The sequence below is a fragment of the Struthio camelus genome, chromosome 1 (genome assembly GCF_040807025.1).
Source record: "Struthio camelus isolate bStrCam1 chromosome 1, bStrCam1.hap1, whole genome shotgun sequence".
Taxonomy (NCBI): Eukaryota; Metazoa; Chordata; class Aves; order Struthioniformes; family Struthionidae; genus Struthio; species Struthio camelus.
In genome coordinates this window covers 107,212,825-107,240,696 of record NC_090942.1, presented here as the reverse complement: position 1 = coordinate 107,240,696, position 27,872 = coordinate 107,212,825, and the positions used below count along the sequence as shown (strand labels likewise).

At 42.4% G+C, this 27,872-nt stretch overlaps 1 protein-coding gene across 2 annotated transcripts; it reads right to left on the bottom strand.

Annotated features, from left to right (window-relative positions):
* Window positions 1-27,872, bottom strand: VGLL3 (vestigial like family member 3). Of its 2 annotated transcripts, none has more exons than XM_068910522.1 (4): window positions 27,762-27,872; window positions 18,288-18,543; window positions 12,951-13,451; window positions 1-6,338 (listed from the first exon to the last, which is right to left on the bottom strand). In XM_068910522.1, exons 1-4 carry the CDS (start codon window positions 27,870-27,872, stop codon window positions 6,295-6,297), a joined length of 912 nt encoding a protein of 303 aa, XP_068766623.1. In that variant the 3' UTR covers window positions 1-6,294. The 2 variants fall into 2 exon arrangements, with proteins under 2 accessions (XP_068766623.1, XP_068766630.1); XM_068910529.1 differs by having other exon boundaries at window positions 18,288-18,540; window positions 27,762-27,802.

The following is a 27,872-nucleotide window of genomic DNA, read 5'->3' as shown; positions in this document are numbered from 1 at the left end:
TAATTTACAAAGAGATTTATGAGTTCTTCAGTTGCATAAGAATAAAACAAAAGCATTAGCTAACTGTTGAGAAATATAGACCAAACCAAAAATGCTACATAAAAATATAACAATAAAATTCACATTAAATTATTTGTTCAGTATTTAAAGCAGTGACCCTTTTCTTTGTATTATACAAAGTTCCCCATCAGTTTTGATAAGAGGGACAAAAAAGTTCAATGGAGTCTTGAGGGAAGCGGGGTTTGAAAACAAGCGGGAGAGGAGAGGGACCCTGATTTGACTGATGGTTTTAAACAATAGCTACAAACACCTAGCAGAGAAAGTGCAGCATAGTTCTGCAGATACTTTACTACATTACTGTAAACCTCAACTGCTACAAGTATTGGTTGTATATAGGTACTAGCTACCTGAGCCAAAGCTCACTGGAACCGATGCACATTCCAATTTATTTCCACCAATGTTGGATCAGGCCCCAGGCCGTCACTTTGTGCCAGCCAACACTGTGAACTGCAATTTAGGCACTCAAGACTGATCCTGATGATCCCATGTCATAAAAGTCTTCCACGGACACCAAGGGAAGCAGGATTAGGTCTCCTGCATGTAAACCGTCATTGTCAATGACATAAGCCGGTCCGTCTTGAAGACTTGAGCCTCTGAGTGGGTGCATTAGGTAGCTGTGATGTTTTAATCACCCTAACCCCGAAACTATATTAATTGGGAGCTAACGATATTCCGTATTTTGTAGGGAACTCTAGCCAAGCTGCCACTGTCCCCTCATGGTGTCACTCAAGACCACAGAGCAAGAAAAGCAAGAAGGTCACAGAATGACAGACTGGCCGAAGTTGGAAGGCACCTCTGGAGATCGTCTAGTCCAACCCCGCTGCTCAAGTAGGGTCACCTAGAGGACGTTGCCCAGGATTGCATCCAGACGGCTTTTGAATATCTCCAGGGAAGGAGACTCCACAACCTCTTCGGGCAAGCTGTTCCAGTGCTCAGTCACCCTCACAGGAAAAAAGTCTTTCCTCATGTTCAGATGGAGCTTCCTGTGTTTCAGTTTGTTCTCAATGCCTCTCAGCTCGTGGGCAGACCAAGGGCAGCTAAGACAGGTTTCCAGGGATGCTTTTAATTCCTCTTAGCAACCAGTTCACCCTGTGAGAGGGGGCACATAAAAACCCACCAACACTGTTTGGTTTTAGTATGTTGTGCAGTGACTGTCCAACCATCTACGCACAATGCTGGAGAAGATAATCTCTGCTCACAGAACTTCCAGCTCAGCCTTTGCAAAAAGACTCCCTGCTAGCTCTCCTTTCATATGGCCAGGATTTTGACCTTGCTCAGACAAGATTGCATTAGTCTTTAAAGGAACTTTTTCCTGCATCACACCCGTCAGATTGGGCCCATAGGGCTAAAAGCATTATTTATTTATTTTTTAAATACCTTCTTGCTTTACATGGGATGTCAGTTCCAAACAACATGCATCAACTTCTTGAAAATCCCCACACAAGCAATTAATATATCATTCAAATACCCTTTAGAATGCTCAGAGGCTGACATATTAAAATCAAGAAGTCAATTTTAAAAATATATATATATATATATATATACGTCTAAGTTCTTACAAGAAATACATGTTGCTGGTCCATTAATAAGGAGGAAGAAAAATGTACCTGAAATTAATTGAAAGAATCTCAATCAACAAGATATGCTCGTCTGCTGAAAGGCAATATATTGCACCTCTCTACAAAACTCCACCAACAGCACGGTCATCTTTATGATACAACAAATCGAGGCTTTTGAAAGCCTTTTTGTACAAGTAAGGAAAAATTCCACTCACTCCTGAGGTTACAGAGAACACAACAAAATGCCTACATGTTTTTAGATAGTCAGATGAGATTTAGTGATGTCATTCAGTTCATTTCCAAAAAAGATGCATTTGAATGCATGAGGGTAGAACAGAGGGAACTACGCATATTTGCATGTGTATATATATATATATATATATAATATTTATATACATACACATAAGGAATTGCAAGAGGAGAAGAGCAAGATATAAACAATAGACCTAAAGCAGAAAAGTTAGGTACATGCAAGTCAGTTGATCATTAAGTACGGTTGGGGGAAAATGATGCTCCCCTCCTGCAATCTCTGCTCTCTAGAGAAGTGCAAATTGTCTCTGTGAAAGTTGTGAAGAGAGATTTATCCTTGAAAGGATGTTTTCTAGCAGGAGAAGGTAGAAGACTGAAAGAACCTTGCCATTCTTTGAAGACTTGCACACTGTGAAACAGGTATCGGATAAACTGGTAACTGAGCTGAATTTGTGCCTGGTGAGGAAAGGAATCAGAATAAAAGTGCATTTTACTATGGCCAAGAGTAGCTTATTCAGCTGTCCAGAAATCAAATCTGCTGGGTGATCAGTAGCTGTATTATCCCATCAACTTGTCAGGATGGGAATGCCCAGCTGAAATAAAAAGAAGTATCTGCTTTTCAAAAACTGGTCATCAGGTTGAACCCCCTAGATTCTCCACATGAGAAGACACAAAAATTGACACCAGATTTCTCAGCATTAACAGGAATAAAATCAAATCCTGGACAACAACTTTTAAGCGTTTAGTACTAGATTTTCCTAAAATAAAGCAGTAATTTCCTCAGGTCTTCCCAGAAATAGTGACAGAATACACCATGTTTCATAGGTCCTCACAAAATGAATCATCCATTTTCTTGGGGCAACAGTAGAATTCAACACACACAAAGAATGAAGCAACTTCATTAGTAATGCATTAAGATATGTGACTTCTTTGTGACCTGCTTCTAAGGGTTTTTTTTTTTCTCCCAACTCTGGAAGCAGGAGCAGTCTTAACATTTGTTTCATTCTCCCTTCCATCAGTAGGCTGTAACTGCAACGCTGTGAGTGAGTGCTCTCCTCCTCTTTCAAGAACAATACCAACACAGCATCTGCTTCTCATAAGCACATTTGTGTGGCTATGTATAATTGTGTGCGTGTGCACGAGAGAGAGCAAGTAAGCGAGAGAGATCTGCTGTAAATCTGCTGAATTCAATTGAAAAGTTTGTCACAAGAAAGGATTTTTTCCTCTTTCCTGTCCTTCAAATCTTAGGCTATACAAGCAGGGCTACTGCTATGGACTTGAATTTTTATTTTCAGTTCACTTGTTAAGTACAGGGGAATATTAGTTACTAAGGAGGGAGGAAAAAAACAGAACAAAAACGTTTGACTTTCAAAGTCCACTGACTGGTGCATGAATGGGTATAGACAACAGCAGCTTCTCACTGGCACTTGTCTCCCAGAGCCTGTAGGGTTCCTTAAGCATACTCACAAGTTCAGCAGTGAAAACTGGGCACGTAACAGTAGTCCTTGAGACTGAAGAAAGAGGCAATAGATTCACCACATATTCATCCCCTCTACCCACAACCCAGAAAGGGATTCCAGTGCAAACTTTGGGCCTGGCTCTTTCCTGTTCCCTGACTATGCATTAACATCTACAGGCAACAGGAGAAGGTCCTTCGCCATCTGAACTAGCAAAGAGGAAGGCAATGCAGTGAGTGCTCTTGCTAGACATAGGTGAACTATATAGGTAACTCAAACACAGTACAGCTCAAAAAGGAAACACATTTTCTTTTGCTCTCCTCCCTCCCCCAAACTCCTCCTCTCTGAAGTTCAGAGTTCAACTACCACTTTTCTCATGGCTTTTCTTAGGAGGCTTTGACTCTCTTTTGCCTTCCAGCTTTGCCAAATCCAGGAAAAAAAAAAGTTTGGACTTTTTTTTCCCCAGTATTTCTCATACTGCTAGAAATTCCCGATTTTTATCTATCGCAAGAATGAGTTCTTGAGATATTTCCTGAACTATACTGTCCTGATAAGTAAACAAACTGTGGATGCTTTTACTACCTTCCTCCCACATGGTTTTCCCATTCCTTTACTAATTCATTGACCAACTGAGGAACTAGCTCCATGAGAGCAGCGATAACATATAAGACCGTAGAGAGTGAATTTCATTGACAGGAAGAAATGCTAATGACCTAAAAGATGAAAAAAAAACATTTAATTCCACATTCCAAGACGGAAACTACTCTTTTTTTTTTTTTTTTTTTAAAAAACAGTATTTAAGCACAGCCCGTTTAGCCCTCTTATGCTATCTCAGACTTCAGATCATTGAGATATGCATGTAAGGGTTTTTTCAAATTGGGTTATAATCCTGATGCCCCCAGTGCCAGCACTCCAAGCCAACTCATGTGACAAGGGACAACGCTCAGCACCTCAATGGGCCAATTTCCTAATGCCTAGAGAAAAGGAGCGCAACGATAGAGGCCTGAATTTTGTCGGCATGCACAGCCCAGCACTTCCCCCCTCCCCATTCACCCAGAGATCCATGTGTTCTCCACCTGCCAAAGTGACATTTACAATGCTCACTGCCTTAAAACTAAACTGTTCCTTATCTCAGTCACGCGGTTAGCTCTTGATTCCCATGTGGCTGGTTTCTCTTTTAAACAGGGATGTCTGAAAACAGTGGTAGCAGAGCTATAATAGGTTATTAGAGCCTTCTGAAATATTATAGAGGGATCCTAAAGGCATCTATTCACTGAAGGTGCATAGAGCAGAAAGGCAACATTTCCAAACAAAAGCTAGGATCAGGTGACTCAGGCCCTGATCCTGCAATTGGCTCCACCTGAGCACATGCTGCTGTGGTGTCACCTTGCCAGAGGCTTGGGCATGCAGGCTGACCCACCCCAGCCCACCACAGGGCTGGGGCTCTTCACAGCAATCTTGCAGCCCTTATTCAGGACTGGATCCCATTCACGTTGCTTCAACTAGAGTATTCATTATGTATGTTGGACCTGAGGCCCAGGCCAGAAATGGGGTTTCCCAAACATCTTGTAGAGTGCTGGGGCTATGTGTAGCCACGTGGTTTCCGAGTTCAGATTCCTACCCAGAGACAGCAGCAAAGCCCATCTGTTGTGCACGCTGAGCACGTGCAACTCCTTAGGCAATTCAAGAGCTGCAGGTGGGGTATCAAAAGGCCCCCAGCAAGTCTTAGGTTATACAACCAGCTTCTGAAGTCAACAGGAGTTGAAAACTTCAGTGCTTTCTGTGAGGTACTCAGACAACAGAAAGATTAGGCCAGTTGAAAAAAAAATTGTTTCCACAAGTTGTAAACATTTTTATAAAACTGGCATTTCTTTCCTGAATATTCATGCTAAAAATTATCACCCTTGAAATGGTTTAGCTGAAAGTCCTGCCTCGTGAGTTTATATATGAGCATACTAAGATTTATGACAACTACAGAAGGAGGGCCTGAAACATAACCCATAGAGATTCTGTTCATCAGCTTCAATGGATCACGGGCAAGGCCCTAACTCATGTCTCATTTAAATCCATACATGTATTTGGTCCAGTTTGAAAGAACGACTGGGTTGGAAATGCAGTTCTTATAACCCCAGACTTTGCTTCAGGCTAAAGGAGTTTGCAAGTTTCTTAAAGTCAGCACAGCACAAAGCCATCTTCAGAGGCAAGAAAACAAAGACACCCTTGCTACAATCTAACACCAGCAGGAAAAATATTTGGCTGAAACTTTAGGTGCGAATTATAGTTGCTTAAGCTAGAACAAAAGGACAAAAATATCAAAAAAAATCTAGTTATGTGGAAATAAGGAAGGATTAGCTCTTTAAAAAGAAGGGAAAGATAGACATTTGAGGTAACAAAACAAAAAACCCAAAATGCGCAAACACATCACAGACATCTAAAAATAGCATTTTATACATTTTTTGCCAGTGCTTCTCTGAGAGCAAGTTCTTTAAACAGAACTTAACAATTTTACATTTTTTTTTAAAAAAATATGTCATCCTAAAATAGCCCATCAATCCTTACCCAAACTTTCTGTATTTCTACAAAAATAGATGCACAAAGAGCTACAAAATACTGTATTCCTGAAAGGAGGCGCACTGTAGTCAAGGGATAGTCTTTTTCCTGACAATTGAGACTGTTCATAAAAATATCAAGCTGAACAAAACAAAACACTGTTAAAAGAGCAGAAAGGAGTTAGGTTGCCCAGCTGCAAAAGGCTCAGATGAGGAAAGAAAGAAAAGCTAGTTTTTTCTTCAACACTGTGGGACCCATAAATGGCCTTACAAACAAAAGGCTCAATAGCAAAACCAGAACGGTTGGCTCTCCATCTTCATAGTGTCCTTTGCCCCATGCCGAAGGAGTCAACGATTGCTATATCACCGTCCCAGCTGTGGTGACCCCAGCTCCAGCTGGTCTTAAGTTATAGCTGAACTTCAGAACCAGGAAGTTTCCTTGCTCTTGTCCTGATGCTGTAGGCCTAGATTTCAGGAAAGAAAAAAAAAAAAAAAAAAAAAAATTAAACTCAATACAGTTTCTTCCTCCCCCTCCCCAAACAAGCAAAGTTAGGATAAACAGTTAAAAACAAAGAAACAACAAAACAAACAACCCCCACCACACATCTTACTATCTTAGTGGATCTGCTAGTGACATTACTATTGCTCCCAATTTTACAGTTTATATGGCATAAGCTTAAACCACACTTAAGTTTTGACTGGCTCAAGCAGTTCAGGAATGCTGATAAAATCCTTTGTGTGCTTCCTAGTTTTGGCATCCTTTGGAAAGGACCATGGCGTGATAAAAAACCTCTAGTAAGGTCTGTACAGACATTCCAGCATGAAACAGAATCACTTTTCCTGATAGAGGCCAGGAACAGATGCCATCTCTTTTCTAAAAGGTCTGTAACACTTCAGGATCTCACAATTTCTACAGCATTTCACCCTAAAGAGAAGAGAGGGAAAATGTTCCTGCAGCAAGCAAGAATACCAAATAATTTCACCTACAGAGTGTCAGATTTTTAGCCAAGAATGGCTAGTGCTTCCACATGGGAAAAATTAATGATTTTCAGCTTGCATTTGTTATGAGTTTCTCTAACATTTTCCTTTATAAAAAGTGAGGACTATCTCATAAATGTGGTGCTATGTTGTGGCTTTAGCATTATAGACTTGGAACCTGTGTTATTATCTGGGATTTCTCTACTCCAGAGGGATTCAATCTTCGATAGATTTACACCCAACAGGGCGTATACCTAAAATACAGACAATAGAGAGGGAGGCGGGGATGAAAATTCCTGAGGAAGGCCCGTTCTTTGTCATTTATAGCAAAACTGAAAAATAAAGGTGCAGACACATATCGTAAGAGGCAGTAAGGCACTTAAGTCTCATTGATTCAAAACCGTCCCTTGACATTCTGAGCCAAGCCAATTAATTACATTTCATGAAATGAAGGAGCATTGCTATACAGACAGCTCTGCTCTACGTTATGTTATATATTGTTCAGCCACAAAGTGCATTAACACTGATACACTCACTACCTGACCTGCTATGAATTTAGGGCCAAATTCCCCACTAATTTAAGTACGTGCAACTTCAACTGACTTCTGTGATGTTGCAACCACTGTAGCTCCATGTTCATTCAGTCTTTAACGTGTGAACATTGAAGGTGTATTAAGCATGGATCTCCCGTCACATAACAATGAAACTCAGTGGAGGACCCCTGTGTTTTCAAAGGCCTTCTAACAGGCCTGATAAAACAAGTTGCTGGTGGTCAGATCTAAATCTGTGAGTACCATCAGTTAAACTGCTAATGATGATTGACAGTATTTCAGAATAGAGTTACAAAGCTATTAATAGTCCTCTAAGAGATGACAGCGTATTGACCTGTTCGTCTGAGCACGTCTAAGCACTGCCCGAACACTTGTGCATTCAGCAGTGAATAGACAGGGCACAGAGCACACAGAGGTGACTTGCCTGTGTCTGGAGGGGACTATTTCCAGATAATTTCCAGATACAGAAATCACACTATCCAGCAGTTGATCCTGCAGTCTAATCATTGCTCTTTGGCTTAACACAGTGAAGGCCAAAATGCAATCTGAAAACCACGTGGCAGATGAGTGAAAGCCAGACATACACCTACTTTCACCTCTGATGGACCTGTAGCACAAATAACGCCAAATATAGCACGCCAAATCCTGTTGAGTGGCTTCTTGCTCCATTCCACATACATTTGCACCTATTTCTTTGGACTAGAAGAAACTGAGGCATCCCTAAACTAAGGCATGCCTATAAAAACATGGTCAGAGGCTCTTCACTTGCAAGGATCTCTCCCTTTTGCTCAAGGGCTATTGCTTTCCTGGCAATATCATTTACAGAGTCATAAAAAACTGTCTTCAGTTTCCTTCAGAGCTCCCTCAGAATCAACTAGTGACAAGTTTGTATTATTTTTCCCCTTCTGTTTACAATTAAAAAAAAACAAAATAAATAAGAGTCAGACAGCAGAAACCCTGTCAAGAAGTCATTAAGTGCACAGTGCAGTAAAGGCCACCAAGATGCAACAGGAGCAGGTGAAATGAGAAAAAGTTCTTTATGGTTCAAACCAGCTAAAAAAAATAAAACAGAACAAAAACAAAACACATCTGTTTAGGAGGATATCCACTTGATGACAGAGATTAGTAGAAGGGGAATAACCACCTGATCAGACACATTTCTAGTCAGTCTTTGCAACAAACAGAAATAACTGTAAGAAGGAGGTTTAAGGTATAGCAATTAAGCCCAAGCAGCCACTGAAAACAGTCCAAAAGTTAAAGTTGCCTTAGTTACAGAACTGAATATGGAACACTTTCCATGCCTTTTCTTCATTATATTCCCATCTCCTTTATGGCAAGGCTATGCGCAGTTCTAACATGTCATCCAAGTGCAGCCACGCCACTAAGAGCTTTAACTTGCAGTCTGCTGATAAAGCAAACATTTTCCTCTTAAAACATCCTCACTTCTATTGTGCGACTCAGTATTTCCACACCAGCAGAATTCTCCAACTCTGAGACACCAATAGGAGAGCTAATTTTCACATGTGCAGAATACAGGTTATGTAGACACACCTGATAAAACTAACGGATTGGGACAAACACGTCGCACGTGTAAATATAGACATCTCTATGAAGGACAATAGGCTGTGCTCACTCAAACCTGCATTCCATGTGACACAGTGACTCAGAGGCATTTCCAAAAGAGGACTTTTCACAGTTAGCCAAGCAACTACAGCATGACACTTCACTCGCCTAAACTTAAACGGATGCGAACCTCAATTTTCAGATAGAATTACAACCCTCAGATATGCCAAAACCTTGCTCTGCTTTTCGTGTGCTGGGGTTACAGGAAACCTCTTCTGTCACTTCCAGCACATCTGTCCAGCAGCAGGGCAGGATATCCTCCTAGCACGCTTGGCAGCAGCGGCGGGGCAGCTTGCTCCACGCTCCTCCCCACAGCAGCCCTGGCCTACGCAAGCGCTGCTGCATTCAACTGACGGGCCAGTACGTCCGGCGGAAAACCACTTGACCCCAAGGTGCTGGTGGAGAGCGCAGAGGGCCGCGATCAGCTGCTCCAGCCACTAAGTATGTATATCAACACGCTTTTGTATCAAGCACTCCAACTTGGGCACCTGAGCTTCAGAAAGATACTGCTTCCCAGCAGCCACAAACGCAACAGGCTTGAACCTTTCCGATTTAGACTAGTGCTTTCTTTAATCCCACTTGTAGACATTCAGGAGCTTCTAGAAGGTTAATTTGCAGCATGCAATGCAAGGATTAAGCCACATTTAAAGGGAATCAGGTAGCTAAATCCCTATTCATCCCTTTAAAACTGAACCATGTAAGTTTAAGCAGATGTGCAAGATAGATCAATACTCTGTTAGCTCAACAAACAGCGATACACTCATGTCCCATGCAATCTGCTCTGAAAGAGAAATCCCTAAACTCTACCCTGTATGCAAGGAGACCCCCACTCCTCAACCTTTGAAGTGATTCAGCATCATCCGTTCCTGAGATCAAATATTTGGCTAAGCATGGCAGAGATGCAACAATATAGCGGGAAGTGGGTTCGATTACAGCCAGCCCGCTGGTGATCAACACTGCCATTGTGCGTAATTTAGCGTGAGGAATTCTGCAAATGTTTCCATAATCGCATGTGACAGCGGCAGAAGAAATGTGACCCACATAAGTAAGAGGAAAAAAATAAGCATCCCCTGTGCATCTGAAGGGCTCTGAAAAGCCACGACTAGATGCACACCAAATGAGTATTCTTACATAAATCATCTAAAGCTCATGGAATGCGATATACTGATAACGCCAGAGGCTGATGTCTTTTATTCTCCAGGGAGATATGAGCAAAGGCATCCAGAATGGAAGTTTTCTGGCCACCATGTCCCTGCCCTACTCTGGAGAGAGAAAGCCAGCACATTCTTGTAGGCCCTTCAGTTTTTGCCTCTCTGCTGAGATTGCCACTCCATATTAGAGTCAAATGTAATGAAATTCTGTGTGATGTGGAGATTAGTGATATTCACTATTATCCTACCTCTGAATTGACATAGAGCAATAAAAACCCACAGTGCCAGCAAGGGCTAGACCTGAATGGCCAGATCGAAAAGGCAGGGCCCCCCAGGCCTGCTCCTTCGCCAGCCGCCCCTCTTCCCAGCCGGGCAACACACACAGTCCCACGGACTGACACCAACTGGGGCTGCATGCAAGGCCCCGGAGTGAATAAACACACCCTTCTCAGCAGACAGCACCCAGAACACCCATCACCTGAGCATTTGTCCCACATCTGCCAGGCTCAGGTAGGGCTAGGGAGGGAGCTCAGAGTTGGCCCTTCACAGTGAGCCTCTGCTTTAGGGCAGCGAGAGCACAGGAGGGATGAGCGGGCAGGGTAAGGGAGCGCATGACCATAATGCTATCGGCCACTGTGATACACATCGTTTTCACTGCATCCGGGCCGAGTCGTGACACTTCAATGTGTGGCACAGATACTGTCATGCGGCATCGGACTGTAGCACCTAAGGAGCGGTGACTTTCGTTGCTCACTGTCCTGTTTCCAAAGACCTGGGTGCCAAACTGGAGTAGCCTGATAAGCCTGCTCTGTTGTGTTTCAGTGCATGGCCACTTTGAAGAGTCAGAAACGAGCAAGCCACTGGCCTGCCAGGATCCTCCATTTTTACAAATGGATTGCTCATCGTTTTTCCTCTCTCTTTTCCCCCCACAGGAACTCATAGACATACATCAACACAGGCCAGAAGTTACAGTCCATGCCTTCTCCACTCCTCCTGTCTTGAGGAGGCAACTATAAGACACACAAGCTACTACTAAGCACTGCCAAATCAAGGTCCCTGACAAAATTAACATCCAACTATGCCCCTCCATAGGGATTTTCACACAGAGGAGGCAGCGCAAAGCAAAGGCTGTATTAGCCCTGTAAGGTGGTGCTAGGTCCCATCATCTGTTTTGAGGTCCTATGCTCTCAAAGAAAAGAGTTCAAATATCTTTTTTATTAGAAGTACTACTACTACTACCAAAGCAGCACTAAGCCAACTAATTTGCCAGCACTGAAACAACTCCTGATCCAGGCAAGACTCATACCCAAGCCATGTAACGGTTCTTTCTGACGAACCATGCCCTTACACAGTTCCCTGCTTCGTTCCCCAGAAAGGCAAGGCAAATACCAGAGCTCTGGCACTAGACTGCTGGGGTTACTGTCAGACCAGTGGGCAGGTCCCCTCTATCAGTGGTAATAGCAATTAGCTCGTGCTTCAGAGCAAAGCAACGCCCTTCCATTATGGAACTTGTCAGAAGAACAAAACCTAAGTTCCCAATGTTGGCAGATTATCAAAAGTATAAAATGTATTTCCTCTTGTATCATCTGCACAGCTGGAGAAGTTAATAGATAAAAAATCGTCCAGTATTAGGAGCCTTACTATGCTTTTTCTTAATTTCTTGAGGCAGCAAATAGCATGGTACTTAAAAGAGACTAATGGTTCCCAGTTGCTAGGGCAGAGAAGAGAGAGAGATCTGCATTAGGTCATCTCAGTTATAATTGGGTTCTGGGTTCATATTATTTCATATTCAAGAAATGGCATTTTTCCTTCATCTATTCCTCGTTTCCCTACGCACTCAAAGTAAGCGTGTGACTCTCACAAATAGAAGTTTGTGAGAACTTTCAAGAAGACAGACAAACCTATCTGAAGGAAAAGGTAGGAAAGATGTAAATCTAACAATTTCCTTAATAAAGTAACAAAAAGTGTTTAAGAAGTCATAATCTGCAAGGATTGCTGCTGGTCAGATAAATACCAAGCAGAAATAGGAGATCACAATAGTGCATACGAGCTCCAGGATGGACACGCTGGAAACCAGCAGTCACCCATGACCTGTAAAGATCATCTCCATAAACAGTGGGGGTTGCTAGACTGCTCCTAACACCAAATAGTGAGATTTGCATGCAAGTCAAAGCCTACCTATAATATAACAGGTGTAGTTTATGGCAGCTGCCATAGGGCTACACAGTGTGCAGTAAAATGAATCTAATCTAGAGACCTCCACCTAGAGTCTATACAATGATATGATAACGAGCACAGCTTAACCAGCATCTTTAGTCTCTCTAAGTAACACCTGGATATTAGACAGGAGGGAAATGCTGATCTGTTCCAACGTAGAGGACTCCTCATGTGCTGACACGTTATTAATCCAGTCCTCACTGGAGCTGTATTTTGGTGGATGCATATATTAACTACCTGAACAAGCTGGAAACTTCCACATGGAAGTTTAATCAGCCATTTCCCATAAGGATTTAAACCACAAAGACACGTATCATGTCATAACTCATTTGGCTTGATGGGGCTAAGTGAGACCAAGGCCTCTTAGCCAAAGGCAGCGAGAATTGGACGTTTCACAGCTCTTGCCTGCTCTGACAGCATTTTCTGGAGGGATTACCACCTGGAAATATATTTGGAGAAAGCTCTGAGGACAAGCCCTACTTCAGCCACAGGCAGTCCACTTCTGTGCTAAAATACGTCCTGTTAAAACAAGTCACAGACAATTGAACCACCTTACCTGTGTCAAACCCAAAACTCGGCACAATGTCCACCGTCCCATGAAAGGCTCCAGCCCATGCTGAGGTAGCGCTGGTGACAGCAGTGGGATCTGTCTTTGTCACGTCACACTGGGGAGCAGGAATCCTGGCTGCACGTACTGAAGGCATCAGCAGGGAACCATACCGTGGGTCGCGGTGCGAGCTGGGATGGTGATGGTGCATGTGTGGATGAGGGTGATGGCGATGCATGTATACATCATGCATGTGTGCATATGAAGGGCTCACCTGAGACGCTAAAGGATAATGCCAGGATTCGGATGCAGCAGGGGGAGGAGGTGGGGCAGTCTGATGAAGGCTGTGTCCTGGCCAGCTGCTGGGATCTGCTGTCGGGAAGGTGCCTGGTGCAGTAACAGGGAAATCGGGGTGTACTCCACTTAAGCATGGTGGAGGGGGAGGCTGATAAGAGCTGGTCCAGAATGAAGTTGGGAAACTGCTCCTTTGGCTTGAAATAGTTGAGCTTTCTGGTGGAGAGGAGAGGGAAGAAATGAAGTATGAATGAAGCTGAACAACATATTTGAATGAAAAAAAAAAAATCGTCTACCCTCTCAAATTTTATCGCTGTACTCAAGCTTTCTCAGTAATTCCAGTATGAAGATCTTAATTCCTGATCAAATTAAAATGAACCATTTAGAAAGGCAGCTGTTTTTACTGTAAATGCTTCTGAAGACAGCCAGCCAGCTCATACTGCAGAATATGAGAGACATGTGGCTAATGTAAGAATACCACATCTCTTCAAATTAACTGCATGCTTTGATGGGGTAGAGATCATACCCAACGCAGCTTACATTAGTCCCTTATAGAATATATCACGTTGCCCACTGTCCAACAGGATCAGACAAACTGACCCATCTATGTAGCTGAAAGAAGATTTTGTCTGAAATGAAAGATTTGCTGCTTCGTACAACTAGGGCTCAACTTTTCTTTAAATGCATTCCAATACCTCTACATTATGAAATCACATTCTAAAAATTCCTCTTTTGAAGGAGTGGTTAGTGTTTCTGATGTGTAGGAAAGTATTAGCATCTTCACTCTCACATCTCTCTTGCCAACTGATATTTGAAATTGCATTTGCTTCATGCAATATGTCTCAGTTCAAATAGTTTTTTTCTGGTCAAAGATGGAAATATAAAAATACAGGACTTTACCTCTGATGAAAGAACAAAGTCATAAAAATGGCCTATGGAGAAATAAAGCCAGGGATGTTTAATATTTGACAAGGTAAGGAATCCTCTGTTCCTCACATAACATTTGTAAAAATATTTATATTAATTTTTTTAAATGACCTTTTGTTTTGCTTTGTTTAACAAGCAACTGGAATGAGACTTAGGTGAAGACATCATTGAGAATGAACAGATTCTTCAAACGCTCCTGCCTCTGAACTTTGCTTACTTTAAACAAAATATTTTGGAAACATAAAAAACTGTAAAAGTTTTTTTCTGACTGCATCATTAGGACACTTGTGTGTCTATTTCAGAGTCCATTAAAATAACAGAAGTTTTTCCATGCATCAATTGGCTTTGATTTATGCATTTTAGTGAGCCTGATTAACTTCTGGTATTGGAAGTGACTTCAGCAAACATATAACAGAGAAAAGTAGAAAAGTCATCTTTGTGCCAAACTGCTTTGGAGCAGGGCTGGAGGGTTATCTAGCAAATTGTGCTCCAGCATGGCTTTCTCAAAAAGTTGCTTCTTTTTTTAAGCAGTATTTCTATTGTAATTTATACTAGAGGACTGTGGAACGCTTCAGGCACACAGCAGAAGCCTCAGTACTCCTCTGAAACTGATATTGTTCCTTCTTTGTAAATTGTTCCTTGTTACAAGTGATTAGGCTGTGATACAGAGTGCACGTACCTGGCTTGGAGTGTTGGCCGCTGGGCTGACAAAAAGAACAAACAAAGGAAAAAGGAAAAAAAAAAAAACAAACACGCTCAAACCCAAGCTGCATCATGTCCAGTATTGTGTTTTCCTCACTACTTAAGAGGAACACAGCTTGACAATCCATTGCTAGTTTTGCAAACTCTCTGGTTGTTATCAGCATGGAAAAACCTTAAACGCAAATCATCTCACATCAAAAAAAAGCATAGGAAACCACAGAGCATCTTCAGGATGATAGCAATACTAGGAGACAGGACTTCAAATCACTGGATTTGCCAATATGAATTCATCCCAGATTGTACATCAGCTTGGCTTTACCAATCAGTAGGTCTAGGCCATAAAAACTGTGTTTGGTCTTCTCAATTTTTCAAACCAGTGCCCACTGCACAAAACCATTACCACTGTCAAACTCTTACGTACCAGCCCCATTGAAATATCAAGCAATAAGTTTATCTACAGAGGAAGCAGCCAACCTGACTGGTCAAGGTGAAGTCATATCACTGGGATACCATGTCCATCCATGTTACACATATGAGCAAGAAACTCTCACCCACCCAGACGGTTGCATGCTATGGACCATTAGGCATGCAACACCACCACCACCAACAACAACTGTCTGTGCTGAATCACAACCCTAAATTACCACACATTCATACCATATTTGAAGGTGCTCCTTTCCTCTCTACCTTTAAAACAGTGAGTACAGCCAACTGCCTTTACGAATACTGTCGTGCGACATGCCAGTCCTCTAAAGAGTAATGGAGAGGCAGCCGTTTCAACATTTTCCTTGAGAAAGAAAAACGGAATAGCTTCCACTGGCTTCTGGGGGTGGGAGGAAGAAAATGTAGCAAAAACTGTTTGCCAAGAAAGATACTAGTTACCACAATTTCCTATTCTAAGTACAAGGACGCAGGGGGATGGCAATATCTCAGATACCATGAAGTGGTGACTAATGCAAATGTTAATAGTGGCTGGCCAACATGCACTGAAAATTTGCCAAAGCCCACATGCTATAAAGATGACAATGTATGGAATTTTCTGAAGTACAAGGATACTTTTCAGTTGGGGTGGGGGGGGGAAGGGTGAGTGGGGAACGAAGAACTTTTAACTAGGAAAAAGAAGTTGGTAAAAACATCATTAAAATAACATCGGTTTTAAAGTACAGCCCCTGCAAAAGATTTCAACCCCTTCTTGATAGAAAAAATCCACAATTTCCACAATTTTGCCTTAACGATTAAATTATAGTTTATTCTTCCATCATGACAATAATAAAAAAATTAGATGAAAAAACAGAAGACGTAGCTAATCCTTCTTTTCATGGTAAACGAGAAACAACGCAATGAGCTGAACAGCCAGTCCGTTCCTACTCACCTCCCGTTTAAATTTGCATCTTCCCAAACAGCTATTGCAAATGCAAAGCCTCATTTTGAATTGATCTCCAAGTAATTTGTTAATAAAAATTCAGGCTCCTCATAAAGGTCACTCATGAAAGATCTCCAAGCTAACGGTATTTTAATGTCCTTAAGTAAGGAGATACTAATATGTATGCATTTACTGTAACCGAACATCTCTGACAACCACACACAAATGAGAAGACTAAGACATTAATATTACACTTTCTCACTTTTTTAGGTGGACAAGGTTTAGAAACTCATTTGAGCCCAATAAGACTCTTTTCAGCTTCTCTTCTCTTGAGAAACAAATACTCTTTACTTTCTCAGAGTTCACATTGCAGATCAAGCAGCCCTGCCCGGCAGCCTCCCCCAGGATTTTTACGCCGCTCCAGCAGGTGCGACGACGGCAGAGGGCAGGCATATCCCCTTACTTTATTCCAGGAACACTTCTAGGACACAGAGACCTCCACAGCACCCTGATGGTATGGGGCACTCTGGGGGAGGTGGTAGCACGGCTGACACACCCTTATGCCAGGCTACCCCATGCCTCAGCAGACCCCTCTGGGGAGGGCTGCACAATGATGGGGAGAGTGAGGAAAAACCAGCGGGAAACGTCTAATGCCACGGAGAAGCTCCCTCCACAGTACAGCATGTCTGAAAACTCAGTGAAGAGGGTCCTCCATAGGCACTGCTCTCTGGTGATCCCGTCTCTAAAACATTTATAGCCTGTGTGGGCCATTTATAAATGCTCCAATCTCTTTTTTAGGAAGCATAGGTTCAATCCTGCCCTCAGTTGGGTCTATGGAAAATTCCCCATTAACGTTAATGGTCCAGGCTCAAGCCATAAATTCCTCTAGCTCCCTAGCCACTTGTGCTGACCTTTGCTTAAACTTCCTCGGATTTGTCATCATCCTTCTAGAAAGCAAGTCCTTCTGTGTTAGTTTCCTCTTCACAGCGGTATCCAAAAATCCTTTTTTTTTTTTTTTTTAAATCTATGATTTTCATAAATATGCTCTCACCCCAATACCACTAATTATGAAAACCCTACTCCTGCAAGGATCCTCATGGTATATCACTAACCCAGCTTGACGCAACACCATTACTCATTATACTTAGTTCACAGCCCTCTTGCCAGCACTCGCTCCACCTAACGAGATGGTCAAAATTAATATAGTCCTTCAAATCCATAATTGCATCAAGTATCACATTCAGCAAAATGGAAAGCGTCTTACTGGTGTGCTTTCTCCGGCCACCAATTCTGAAGTTCTGTCCATAAGATCTATCTAATTTATCTGTCAAGATCTCTATTACATTCATAATGCTTATATGCATTATGAGACATGAATGTTACATTGGCATTCAAATACCTCACAGTGTCTACTGTATTTATACTGCCTGCTAGAAAGTAGCGTATTGTTATCCCAATTTTGCATAGGAGAAGTCAGTAACAATGATCACAGCACTCCTGCAAGCTACGCCAGAGGGTGGGCTGAAATGCACTGTGCCATGTGCCTGCAGCCCACCACAGCCATGAGGGCCTGGGTTTGCCCCCAAGCCTATTCCAGGCTGTGCTTGATCCTCTCAGCTTGGATAGCCAGCTGTAGATGAATCTTAATTACCTGGCAAAGTCACCCAAGAAGGCTGCATGAGCCTCTTTGCTTCAAGGCTAGCATCCCAATTAGCTTCACTGTTGCCTCAGAGGCCAAATTTCACCCTTAGAGCTTAAAAACAAGCCTGAGACCTCGCAGCAGACATTTGTGAAGCCACATGAGCTGTGCCCCGTTCCCTCTAGGCCTCGGCCAAGCCGCTGCCTATGGGAAGAATGGGAAACGTCTGCTTCTTCCACTCTTGGCCTCTTGCCTTGTTTAACACTTCAACTAGTCAACCCCAAGAAGTTCCTCATTTCTTTCGTATTTTGGGGAATTTTTCCACCTCCAGAGAGGAGCAAAATCTCAGCTGCAATGCAATACACGTTACCATGAAGTAGATTAAGCACACCAGACAGAAACAAATTACTGCTCCTCTTACCTCTCCACAGAGGACTTAGCCCTGCCTTGCTCTTTGAAAGGGCAGTTTCTGGACTGAAGCTACTGGCTTGGCTCAAAGCTCTTGAGAAGTGTTCATCTACTACTGAACCAATATCTCCCTGGAAGTAAGTGAAAAGGACGCAGCGAGAGTTAAGGTACTCCATCTCAGCAGGCTGGTCTTTCTCATCCTCCTCTTGCTTGCTGGGAAGGGTCACTTCCAGAGACTCCTGCATCTTGTTGTATGCAGCTAACTTCTTCTGAGATTTAAAAACAAAACAAACAAGGGATGTATCACTAGTGACATTCAATGGAAGCTCAACATCTGGTTTCTGTAAAGAAAAATATCTGAATATGTTGAATATTCATTTCATAAGTAAAGTTGGAACACAGAAATATTTTGCACAAACCTTTCACAAAGAAGAGTTTACCAGTGCTGCTTAATTTTTATCCCTCACACATGGATAGGCCTGGTTCTCAGACATATTTCACAATCACAATTAACTTCATGGCAACTGCTTTTGCTCAATACCTTCAAAAGAAAACAGATTCTAACAATTCACTTCTGTCGCCCACCTGGAAAGGATATTCCCATCAGTAAAGGCTACAGAGGTCAAGTCTAGCCCTATGGAAGGGTGACCATACACGCAACACCAGTATTTCACATGTCTAGCAGAGCAGTGACCAGGTTTTGCCACCTGGGCTCCCTTTGTTGAGGGTAATCAGGTCTCTGGCTTCCCACCATCCACCTACTCATTGTCAAAGGCACAAGAATGCCACAAAAGTCAAGGTGGAGAATTTGATGCTTTCTGAAAAGTTTTCCACTGTAGTATAAACATCCATATAATACATAAACTATGTCACTTACAGCAAAGAAAATTTCCATCATCAGAAACTGTACCTTGGGTTGGGTTTGGGAGGTGTGTGTGCATGTGGGGTTTTTTTAAACATCTTTTGGAAAAAAGACAAAAATCTATGTCACAAATAATCAAACATGTGATCTGGGGAAGAGGGGAACTGACAAGTCTACAAACACATACAAAAAAAAAAAAAATCTCCAAACCAAAAACACAGAAGCCTTTAAAAAATATATATATATAATAAAATCAGCATAAGCCATCTGTGAAAGGCTATTTCAAAATCTTCTCTCTCTCTCTCATATCAAACCTAAATGTCAAAATAAATGTGTGTGAAGATCCATTTTGCATGGAACATATTTTTCAGATGTTCCACTTTACAACTGTTTTCACAGAAAAAAGCTCCCCACAACAGCCAGGCTGCAGGAATCACAGCTTTTAGCTAGCTAGCCATTTCCATAGCTGACTTAACACACAACAGCTTCAGCAACCCCAAAACAACTACAGCATATAAGTAGAAGTATATCATAGCTTTTCTTTAGAATTACAGTCTGACTCATCTTTTATGATTTGCTTGGAAACATTTTAGCGCCATCAGAATCTCTTTAAGTTTATGGCTTTCTTCCCTTTTTCCAAAGTTGTTACACAAAACAAGTTAAACGGCTACATGGTTTATAAAGTTCCATTTATACAGTAAATATGCTTGTTTGATTTAGAAATAATTGGAAGTCATTTTCTGATCTTGTATACCATAGATATATTTACATTCTGTGCTTTTTAAAACTACCTAAGCACGCACACATTTTCCCATTGTACTATGGGAAAGAAAATCTCAGGCTAATTCTTAATTATGAACAGTTACTAAAAAAACTGATTAGATAAAAAAAAAAAACTGTTTTGTATATCTCTCCAAATTTATAAGTAGAATTAAAATCTATAACACTAAAAGCTCAAAAGTGATATTTCTATCTAGGAGGTTAACTGATAAACGTACAACAGTTCAGCAACAATTTTAACCCTGATTCTGTTGCACAAAGTGCAGTGAGGGATATAAGTTATTATATAGTAGAGTTTTGAAGATCTAGACAATAGTCTGGGCTCAAACACTTTAGAAAGGCAAGTTGTACTGCACTTCTACTTAGCACAGTACTACTTATTTAGATACATAGATTTATCCCAAGATCCTACAACACGTACTACGTGGGATACACACAAACACAAAACAGGAACAGCAAGTTAAAACAGTTTTGCCAGAAATTAATTGCTGAAGTGAAAATACATTCTGAGGCTATGGAATTAATTTTTGAAAAAACAGAATTTGGGGTGACATACAATAGACTTTTTATATATATAAAATGTTTACTTTTAAATGCTTTGTACCTTCTGTAAAGAAAAAAAAAATTGTCTCCTAATGTTTTCTCCTGAAATGCTTACTAACCTATCACCCAGAGCAAACTTTATAGTTTTGCCTAAGTAACCCCTGGATGATGCGACCTTAACAGAAGTAGTTACAGAATGTATAACATCACTGTATATTCAGGAGATGCATGCATTAGAGAGCTGTAATACATCTACCTCAGTGACCTGATGGTATTTAAAGGTGTACCATAACCAAGCTCTGCTTAAAAACACAAGACAAGTAGTTGGGGAAGGGTCAGGTCTTTTTTTTTTTTTTTCTCTTCTTCTCTCTCTCTCTCTCTCTCTCTTCCCCCCCTCCCCCAAGAGACAAAGCCATGACAGACCCCTTCTATAGAAGTCTTAATAGATGTTGATGCACTGGGGACATCTCAGATGCATGGGCATATACCAGACTTTAAATACACGTAGAAATCAACTTTAAGTGTGCTATCATTACAGATACACTCTTTGTATTTATGCGGAAAGTATGCAAATACATATACAAGCATGCAATTATATACAGAAACACGTCATTTAATATAGCCCCTGGCTTGAGTTGCTTATCAGGAAGGAAGTCTTTCAATGTTCCTATATAGAGACTGAAGCTCAGGAAATTAAAACTTATCTCCAGAGTCGCTTCTCTGCGCAGGAATGTTCCCCCTTCCACAGCCTAAGAATCTAATTCATTTTCCATTTCAGCTCGCGTCCCTACCTCCACCCGTCCAGTCCATGGGTTGTCATTACAAGAAACTCCGAGCACTTGTTCCATTTTTGAAAATAATCTCACACACCTATACGTGAAAGGTAGTACTGACAGACAACTACAAGCCCTTGTGTGTAGATTAAAATTATCTACCACGAAATTTGTGTTTTGTGGGTTGGTTCTTGGAAAAAAATAAGTTACAAATTAAATGATTCTTCAAAACTGCATCAAGCTGGTGATCAGACACAGATCTACGTAATTACTATTACAGGAATAAATTATCAGCCAATTTTTTTCCTGTAATTACACAACTCTTTAAATAAGAAGCTACAATAAGATAAATAGTGACTTAAATTTTCCTTGTACACAAGGTATACATCCCTTCCAAAGTACACATCCTTTAACAGAAATCACTGTTTTCTCCCCATCGACCCTTAAAATACTTGTGTCTGCATGCAAATTTTGGGCTGCTTCTTCTGACCCTAACAGTGATCTTCTCATAAGCATTTGCGACTGCACTTGTGTGAGTGGACAAGTACACGAGATCATCAATTGCTGAATGAATTCATTACAGGGTGGGGGAGGGATTAGGTTTCTTATAACTAACCTGGGTTAGCCACTTTTCACTTGTATTTTTTTCATATGAACAGTTCTGGCATACATTTAAGCAGCCAACACTATCTATAAGTCTTTATACAAAGAGAGCATGTTCTGACTGAACACAATGTATTTCTTGACTATGTTCAGATTTCTGATACTTTCACGTACTCATGATTTCTTCCTCTCTTTTCCTTAAGAGCTAGGGACTAAAGTTAAACAGCCTGTGGGGTGGGGACAGGGGGGTAATAATAATAATTAAAAAAAAAAAAATCACATCTTGGTAAAGGCCCAGAACACAGAATTAAAATTCAGCTTATCACACTGGAAATCGGGTAGTGAAATGGGAAATTCAGGCACTAAAGCACCTGACACCAACCTAGATAATAGACAGGGCTGGGGAAGTAAAGTGCCTGGAGGATGAATGGAAGGACCACTGGGTAAATAAGGTTATACAAGCATAGGCTGCACTCAGTTACAACCAGCATGATTTTTGTTATTTCATATATTCACAAATAAGCTCTTCCAAAAGAGAATTTTAAATCTTATTACAAGTAGTTTGAAGAAAAGAAACTAAAGGTCAACAGCAAGTTACCACTAATACGGGAACATTAAAAAAAAGAAGGCTTATGCTGGATATGCATGAACGTCCTCTCTTCTGGAGGCAAAAAAGACCATGCGGGTCTTTTACACTAACAAAGAACGCGGTCCAAAATCTCACACAAAACCTCTGTCTTGAAGATCACTGTTATTTTCTGACATATCCTAACCAGAACTAAGCAAAACTGTTCTCATGCAGTGAAATCCTGGCCACATTAAAACCAATGGCAAAAGTCCAATTGACTTCAAGGGTCCCAGATTTCACCCATGGTGCCTGGTAAAAACATGAGAACATTCATCTCAAATTGAAAAAATTTCACTCCCAGCTGAAACCAGCTAGTAGACAGCAAAACAAAGACAACTAAGCACAGTTGAGACTTGAAATTTTAGTTTAGTCAAGTTAGGTCTGAAAATTCAGGCCAGCTCTAACTTTACCTATCAGTTGGCTGCCAATTCCTACAAGCTATTATCTCCATACATGCCATCATACAGCACGTGGTCCTTTATGCTCCCAAGCACGAAAAGTCTGGTGTGCCTGTGGCCACCTGTTACAGATTTTCCATTATGAGAGAAAGAATAGGAACTGAAAATAAAGAATAACTACACTGAGGAAACACTATATGACCCTATCTCGAGAAAAAAGGCTGTCATTTGACAGAAGCTTGCTTCTGAGAAGGAATTTTGGTAACAAACTCCAGGCAAAACACGGATAGTCCTCCATTTGTGAAACTGTCTGCCAAGCAGGCTCCTATTGATAACACAGAAAGTATTCAAGAGAGACAATTTCAAGCAATCACAGAGTGGAATGCTGGGCCTGAAAGCAGTATTTACTGCACGCCTTGAAAACATGAAATGCTAACTTTTAGCCTCGTGAAAGAGGAAGCAGAGCACAAAGCTGAACTCCTTCCAGGTGTGGCGCTGGATCTGCAGCACTAAGGCTGGCAGTTCCTGCTCTGTGCTGCTGATGGAGGGAGGTAGCGGAGGAAGAAAGAATTTACACATCTTCTGCAGTACATCTAAATGGAGGAGTATGGTTAAAGTCTAAAGCTTTATTTTTATGTAGCTAGACGAAGACTGAATAGCGATTGGTCCCCATCCGAACAACAAAATAAAGCAGGCCAATTTTTTTTAAATCAGCAGGGTCTCGCAAGCAAAAGAAAAACAGACAAAAACAGGGCAAGACTTAATCCGGGTTTTGCATGGTGTGATTGAGAGCAGCCTTTAAAGATGAGTCATACAGGTCTGATCTAATTTCTAGTGAAGTCAGTAGTAGGGCACCTATCGAACTTCAGAAAAAGCCTTGAGAAAGCATCGGAACTGCAAAAACTAAATGGAAAGATATCTTCTGCTGTGTTAGACACTGAGGAACGCAACTCACACACAGAGTCTTCCAGCACTAGTAATACAAGCCCATCCTAAAAGTTGTGAACACGTGTCACAGAGCTCTTTACTAGAAAACTAAGTTACAGTACTTGAAACTAGAGTTTAGCTACAGACAGCTGACACAACGTTAAACGCAACTTGTCCTTGTCTGCAAAGTTCTTAGTTTGGAAGGAAGAGTCAAGTTAGTGACCTAATTTTCTAATGAAGACAAGTCCTTATCTGGAAAAAGTCTGTCTACGGCACTGCCAGCAGTAAGTCTGACTTGAGCACATCACAACTCCTTGTGCAAGACTGATTTAGCAAGGACGGTGTTTGGCTCAGCTCTCTACATCTACATACCATGGAGAAATTCCAAAACTACCATTTACTGTAACTTCCCATTTAAAAGGTTTTAAGCTTGGCTGTTAGCGAGCCAGCGCAAATCCTACCTTAGACTCAGCTCCGCAGCTTGCTACACCTAGACTGATAGGGTAGGGCAAACTGTCACTACCTTTCTCGTGCACCAAATATAAATTGAGATTCTTCACTGACTATGCGTTTCCAGAGGCTGCTCAAGCGGGAAGATCTGTTACATCTATTCCTCTCCCAACCCACAGGAAACCCAAAACTTACTACTACAACTTCAGAGCGCTTCAGGAGAGCGTGCAGTCAGCTGAGTTTTAATTTCACTGCTCTGCAGGGCTGTATACTCCTGCAAGCACAGCTCCTTACCACACAGGAGAATAACACGTTCACGTTGCTGTAACACCATCACACATTTGCTCTGTATTTTAGCAAGTAAAAATGGAATCCCCAATTGATCAGTAGAATTAGGGCTGCACCCCATTTTCATTTGTTCCTTCTGATGCTGTGTGAGCAAGCATATACATCCATCTTCCACTCGTTTCCCTCAGTAAACGCCCTGGACTTCAGCAATCTCAAAGATCTAAGGTGCTAAGCCTCAACTCCCATTAACATTCAATAGGAATTCAGGCTTCAGTCCCTTAGGTCCTTTTAAAAAATCCCATCTAAATTAATTTGCCAGCAAGTTCTTTCCTGGACTCGTGAAAAGCTACGGCGGCAGCATTTCGGCATTGCTATGCAGCGCAAAATGAGTTCTGCATCGATTTTAAGGGAAGGGGAAGTGCACACACAGAAACACAGGAATAACTTTAGGGTAGGGTAACTTTTTTAAGAAGGCATGCTGGACCGTCCCTAAAAATCTCACTTCTGCACGCCCTAGGTTTGTGCTAGTCCATCACTTAATCCAAGACCTGTTATGTAAAACAAGAGATGCCCGTTCTGAACCCCGTCACTGCAGAGGCGAGACGCGGCACCAGCTGCCTGCTGAAGGCACATCTCCGGAGCCAGGCACATCTCCAGAGCCAGGCACACAGCGCGTGCCCTGCCAAAGCACGAGCAAGCTACCTCTCAGGAGGGATGCTGCGACTCACACCTTGAGCTTGTGCCTCTGCACCGGGCACCTCCCGCTGAGGAGCGGGATCAGCTCTTTAAAAGATACAAATCTCCTACCAAAAGCTGCCATAAACAATTACATGTTCGCAAGGTAGTTTTATTACCCAAACACTTATCAGGATGCCCAAGCTTCAGTTAAAATAACACATCCAAAACTCCCCGCGTTGAACGGGAAAGACGACAGAAGCCCAACACTGAGGAACTTTTTTCTCTCAGGAAACAGATCATTTTACTGGGTACTGAAAGACAACAGAGTACAAAGATCCTGAAAAATGTTACAACGGAGTCCTCAGATATTTTAAGGATGAGCTCCACTTCATCAGCTCTAAAAAGAGAGTTTTATTTTTACAATGTCCTACTAATTCATCTTCCTCCACTGTTATTTTTTTAAATCACAGTTTTAATTCCAGCAAAGAGGAGCATTCTTTAAAATGGTCATCATCCTTACGAAGGACGCAGGGGAGTTTTACATGTTGAACACATGTGTAAGAAGGAACAAAAACCTGGCAACAGATTCTTCTTCCTCCTTTCTTAGCCTCTTTACCACTCGATTAAATACCGTTGACAGGATAACTTTGAAGAAACAGAGTGACTTGCATAATATCAAATGTTATCGGAACAACAAATCACGCCACTCCAGATGGTGTGTTTATTTATCTTTTTTTCAGGATCGGATCTCAGAGGAAATGCCCAAACTGCTCTAAAGTTTGCAGCTGCCAGAATTAGAGGGTGCAACATTCTTCATTCGGCGGCAACAGCTCAGTTTTCCAGTCGGACACCTGACTGGTTTGTGAAGATCCTCCAGCTTCAAATATTTGAGGAAAATTAGTGCAAGCAGGATTAACGAAAATAGTTAGTGTGGGATGGCGGGGTTTGGAAGGTTTTTTGGTGGTAACAGGATATATTGTACTGGCCGCAACTCATAAGCTGTATTGGCTTAACGGAGCTGTGTTTCTTGCCTTACATATCTACTTCCACTTTTCACAAACAGTACGACCTACAAGAACTCAGTTTACTCAAAATGATATTTCAAGAAACTGGCTTTCACCAGGGTACTTCTGGGGTATTTCATACATGGCACTGCTTACAGGTGATGAGAAAACTTCATGGTTCTGTTCAAAAATAAAGAGCCACTGCGCTTGAGTGTGACCCAGCAGCTAATGATTGTTTACTATATTTTCATGTATTAGGTGTTCTATATCCCCAAACTGGAAGAGAAACACAGCCAGCTGCCTACAAAGTTAGATGTCAAAAAGTCCACCAAAGTTTCAATTGTACCTTTCTATTTCTAGGTCTCTTAATTAAAGGGAAAAACTATCCTCAAGTTCCTCCTCCCCCCCCCCCCCCCCCGCCAAAATCAACCAGGCTAACAACTGGACCTCCAGATACTTGAATAAAAGTTTATGACTAAAAGTATTGAATAAGTTGAACATTCTGCAAGCTGTGACCTAGATTAGAAAAGAAATAATAACGAAGGCACACCGCAACGGACAAAACTGCCAAGCTTCCCAGAGCCTGTGTTTACAGTGAACGACATGAGCAACCTGGAAAAGTCCGCCTCAGTATCATTTCTGCAAAATGCTTTTCCTCCCAACAATAGAGAAAAAACAATAACATGCAATCGGAATTTTAATGTTTTAGCCCATACTCGTGTCTCCCAGGCAAGTTGATATTAGGGGTCACTTCCCATGTACGGAGAAAACAATCTTCATGGATAATAATGATAAAACCTTATGGAATGCAGCAACAACCAAAAAATGTATTCTCAGATGACTACATTAGGGCCAAGTCAATATTAGTCCCACTTCACCCACGCACTGCATAGTCTAAAAATGCTGTCAGCCTGATAAGAATTTCCTGATTCACTTTTCTTTTTTTTTTTTTTTTTAAGACACATCTGATCACCAAATTCAACTGGAAACTCGCCGGAGCCGATCTTCCAGGAGAGCCGGGGTCCGCGGCAGGAGCGGCGCGGCCCCATCGCGCAGGGAGCGGCGCGGGCCCCCTCCCCGCCGGCGCGCGGATGTTGAGCGCCCGCGGGCGCGCAGCCCATGTGCGCGGCGGGGCTGACCGCACCACACCGCACCGCACCGCGCCGGCTCGCGGCAAAGGCGCGGCTCGGCGACGGCAAAGCCGGGAGCGATGCGGGGAGGACAGGCGAGAAATAACTTTCTTCCCCCGTCCGGCCAAGCGAGCCGAGCTCCCGCCCCCGAATTAAAAAAAAAAAAAAAAAAGGAAAAATTAAAAAAAAAAATTAAGAAGCTCTTACCGCGCGCCGCTGCTCTGGGGCACCCTCACCAGCTCCCCGCATCTCCAAATCAGGCCGGGGGCTGCGCGGCGCACCGCTGCCCGCCCGCAGGTCTCCGCCCCGGCCGGCCAGCGATGCGCCGTGCAGCCCGGCAAGGGGGGGCCGCGGCCGCCGCCAAGGGCCCCCCGCGCCCCGCCTGCGCGGCGCCCCCCGCGCCCCGGCCCCCCCGCGCCTCACCTGCGGGCAGCCCGCCGCGGGCGCGGACGCCGCCGCGGCGCCGGGCGGATAGCGGGGCGCCCCGCACGCCGCCGGGCCGGGCCGCTGCATGGCCACGTCCGAGCAGCTCAT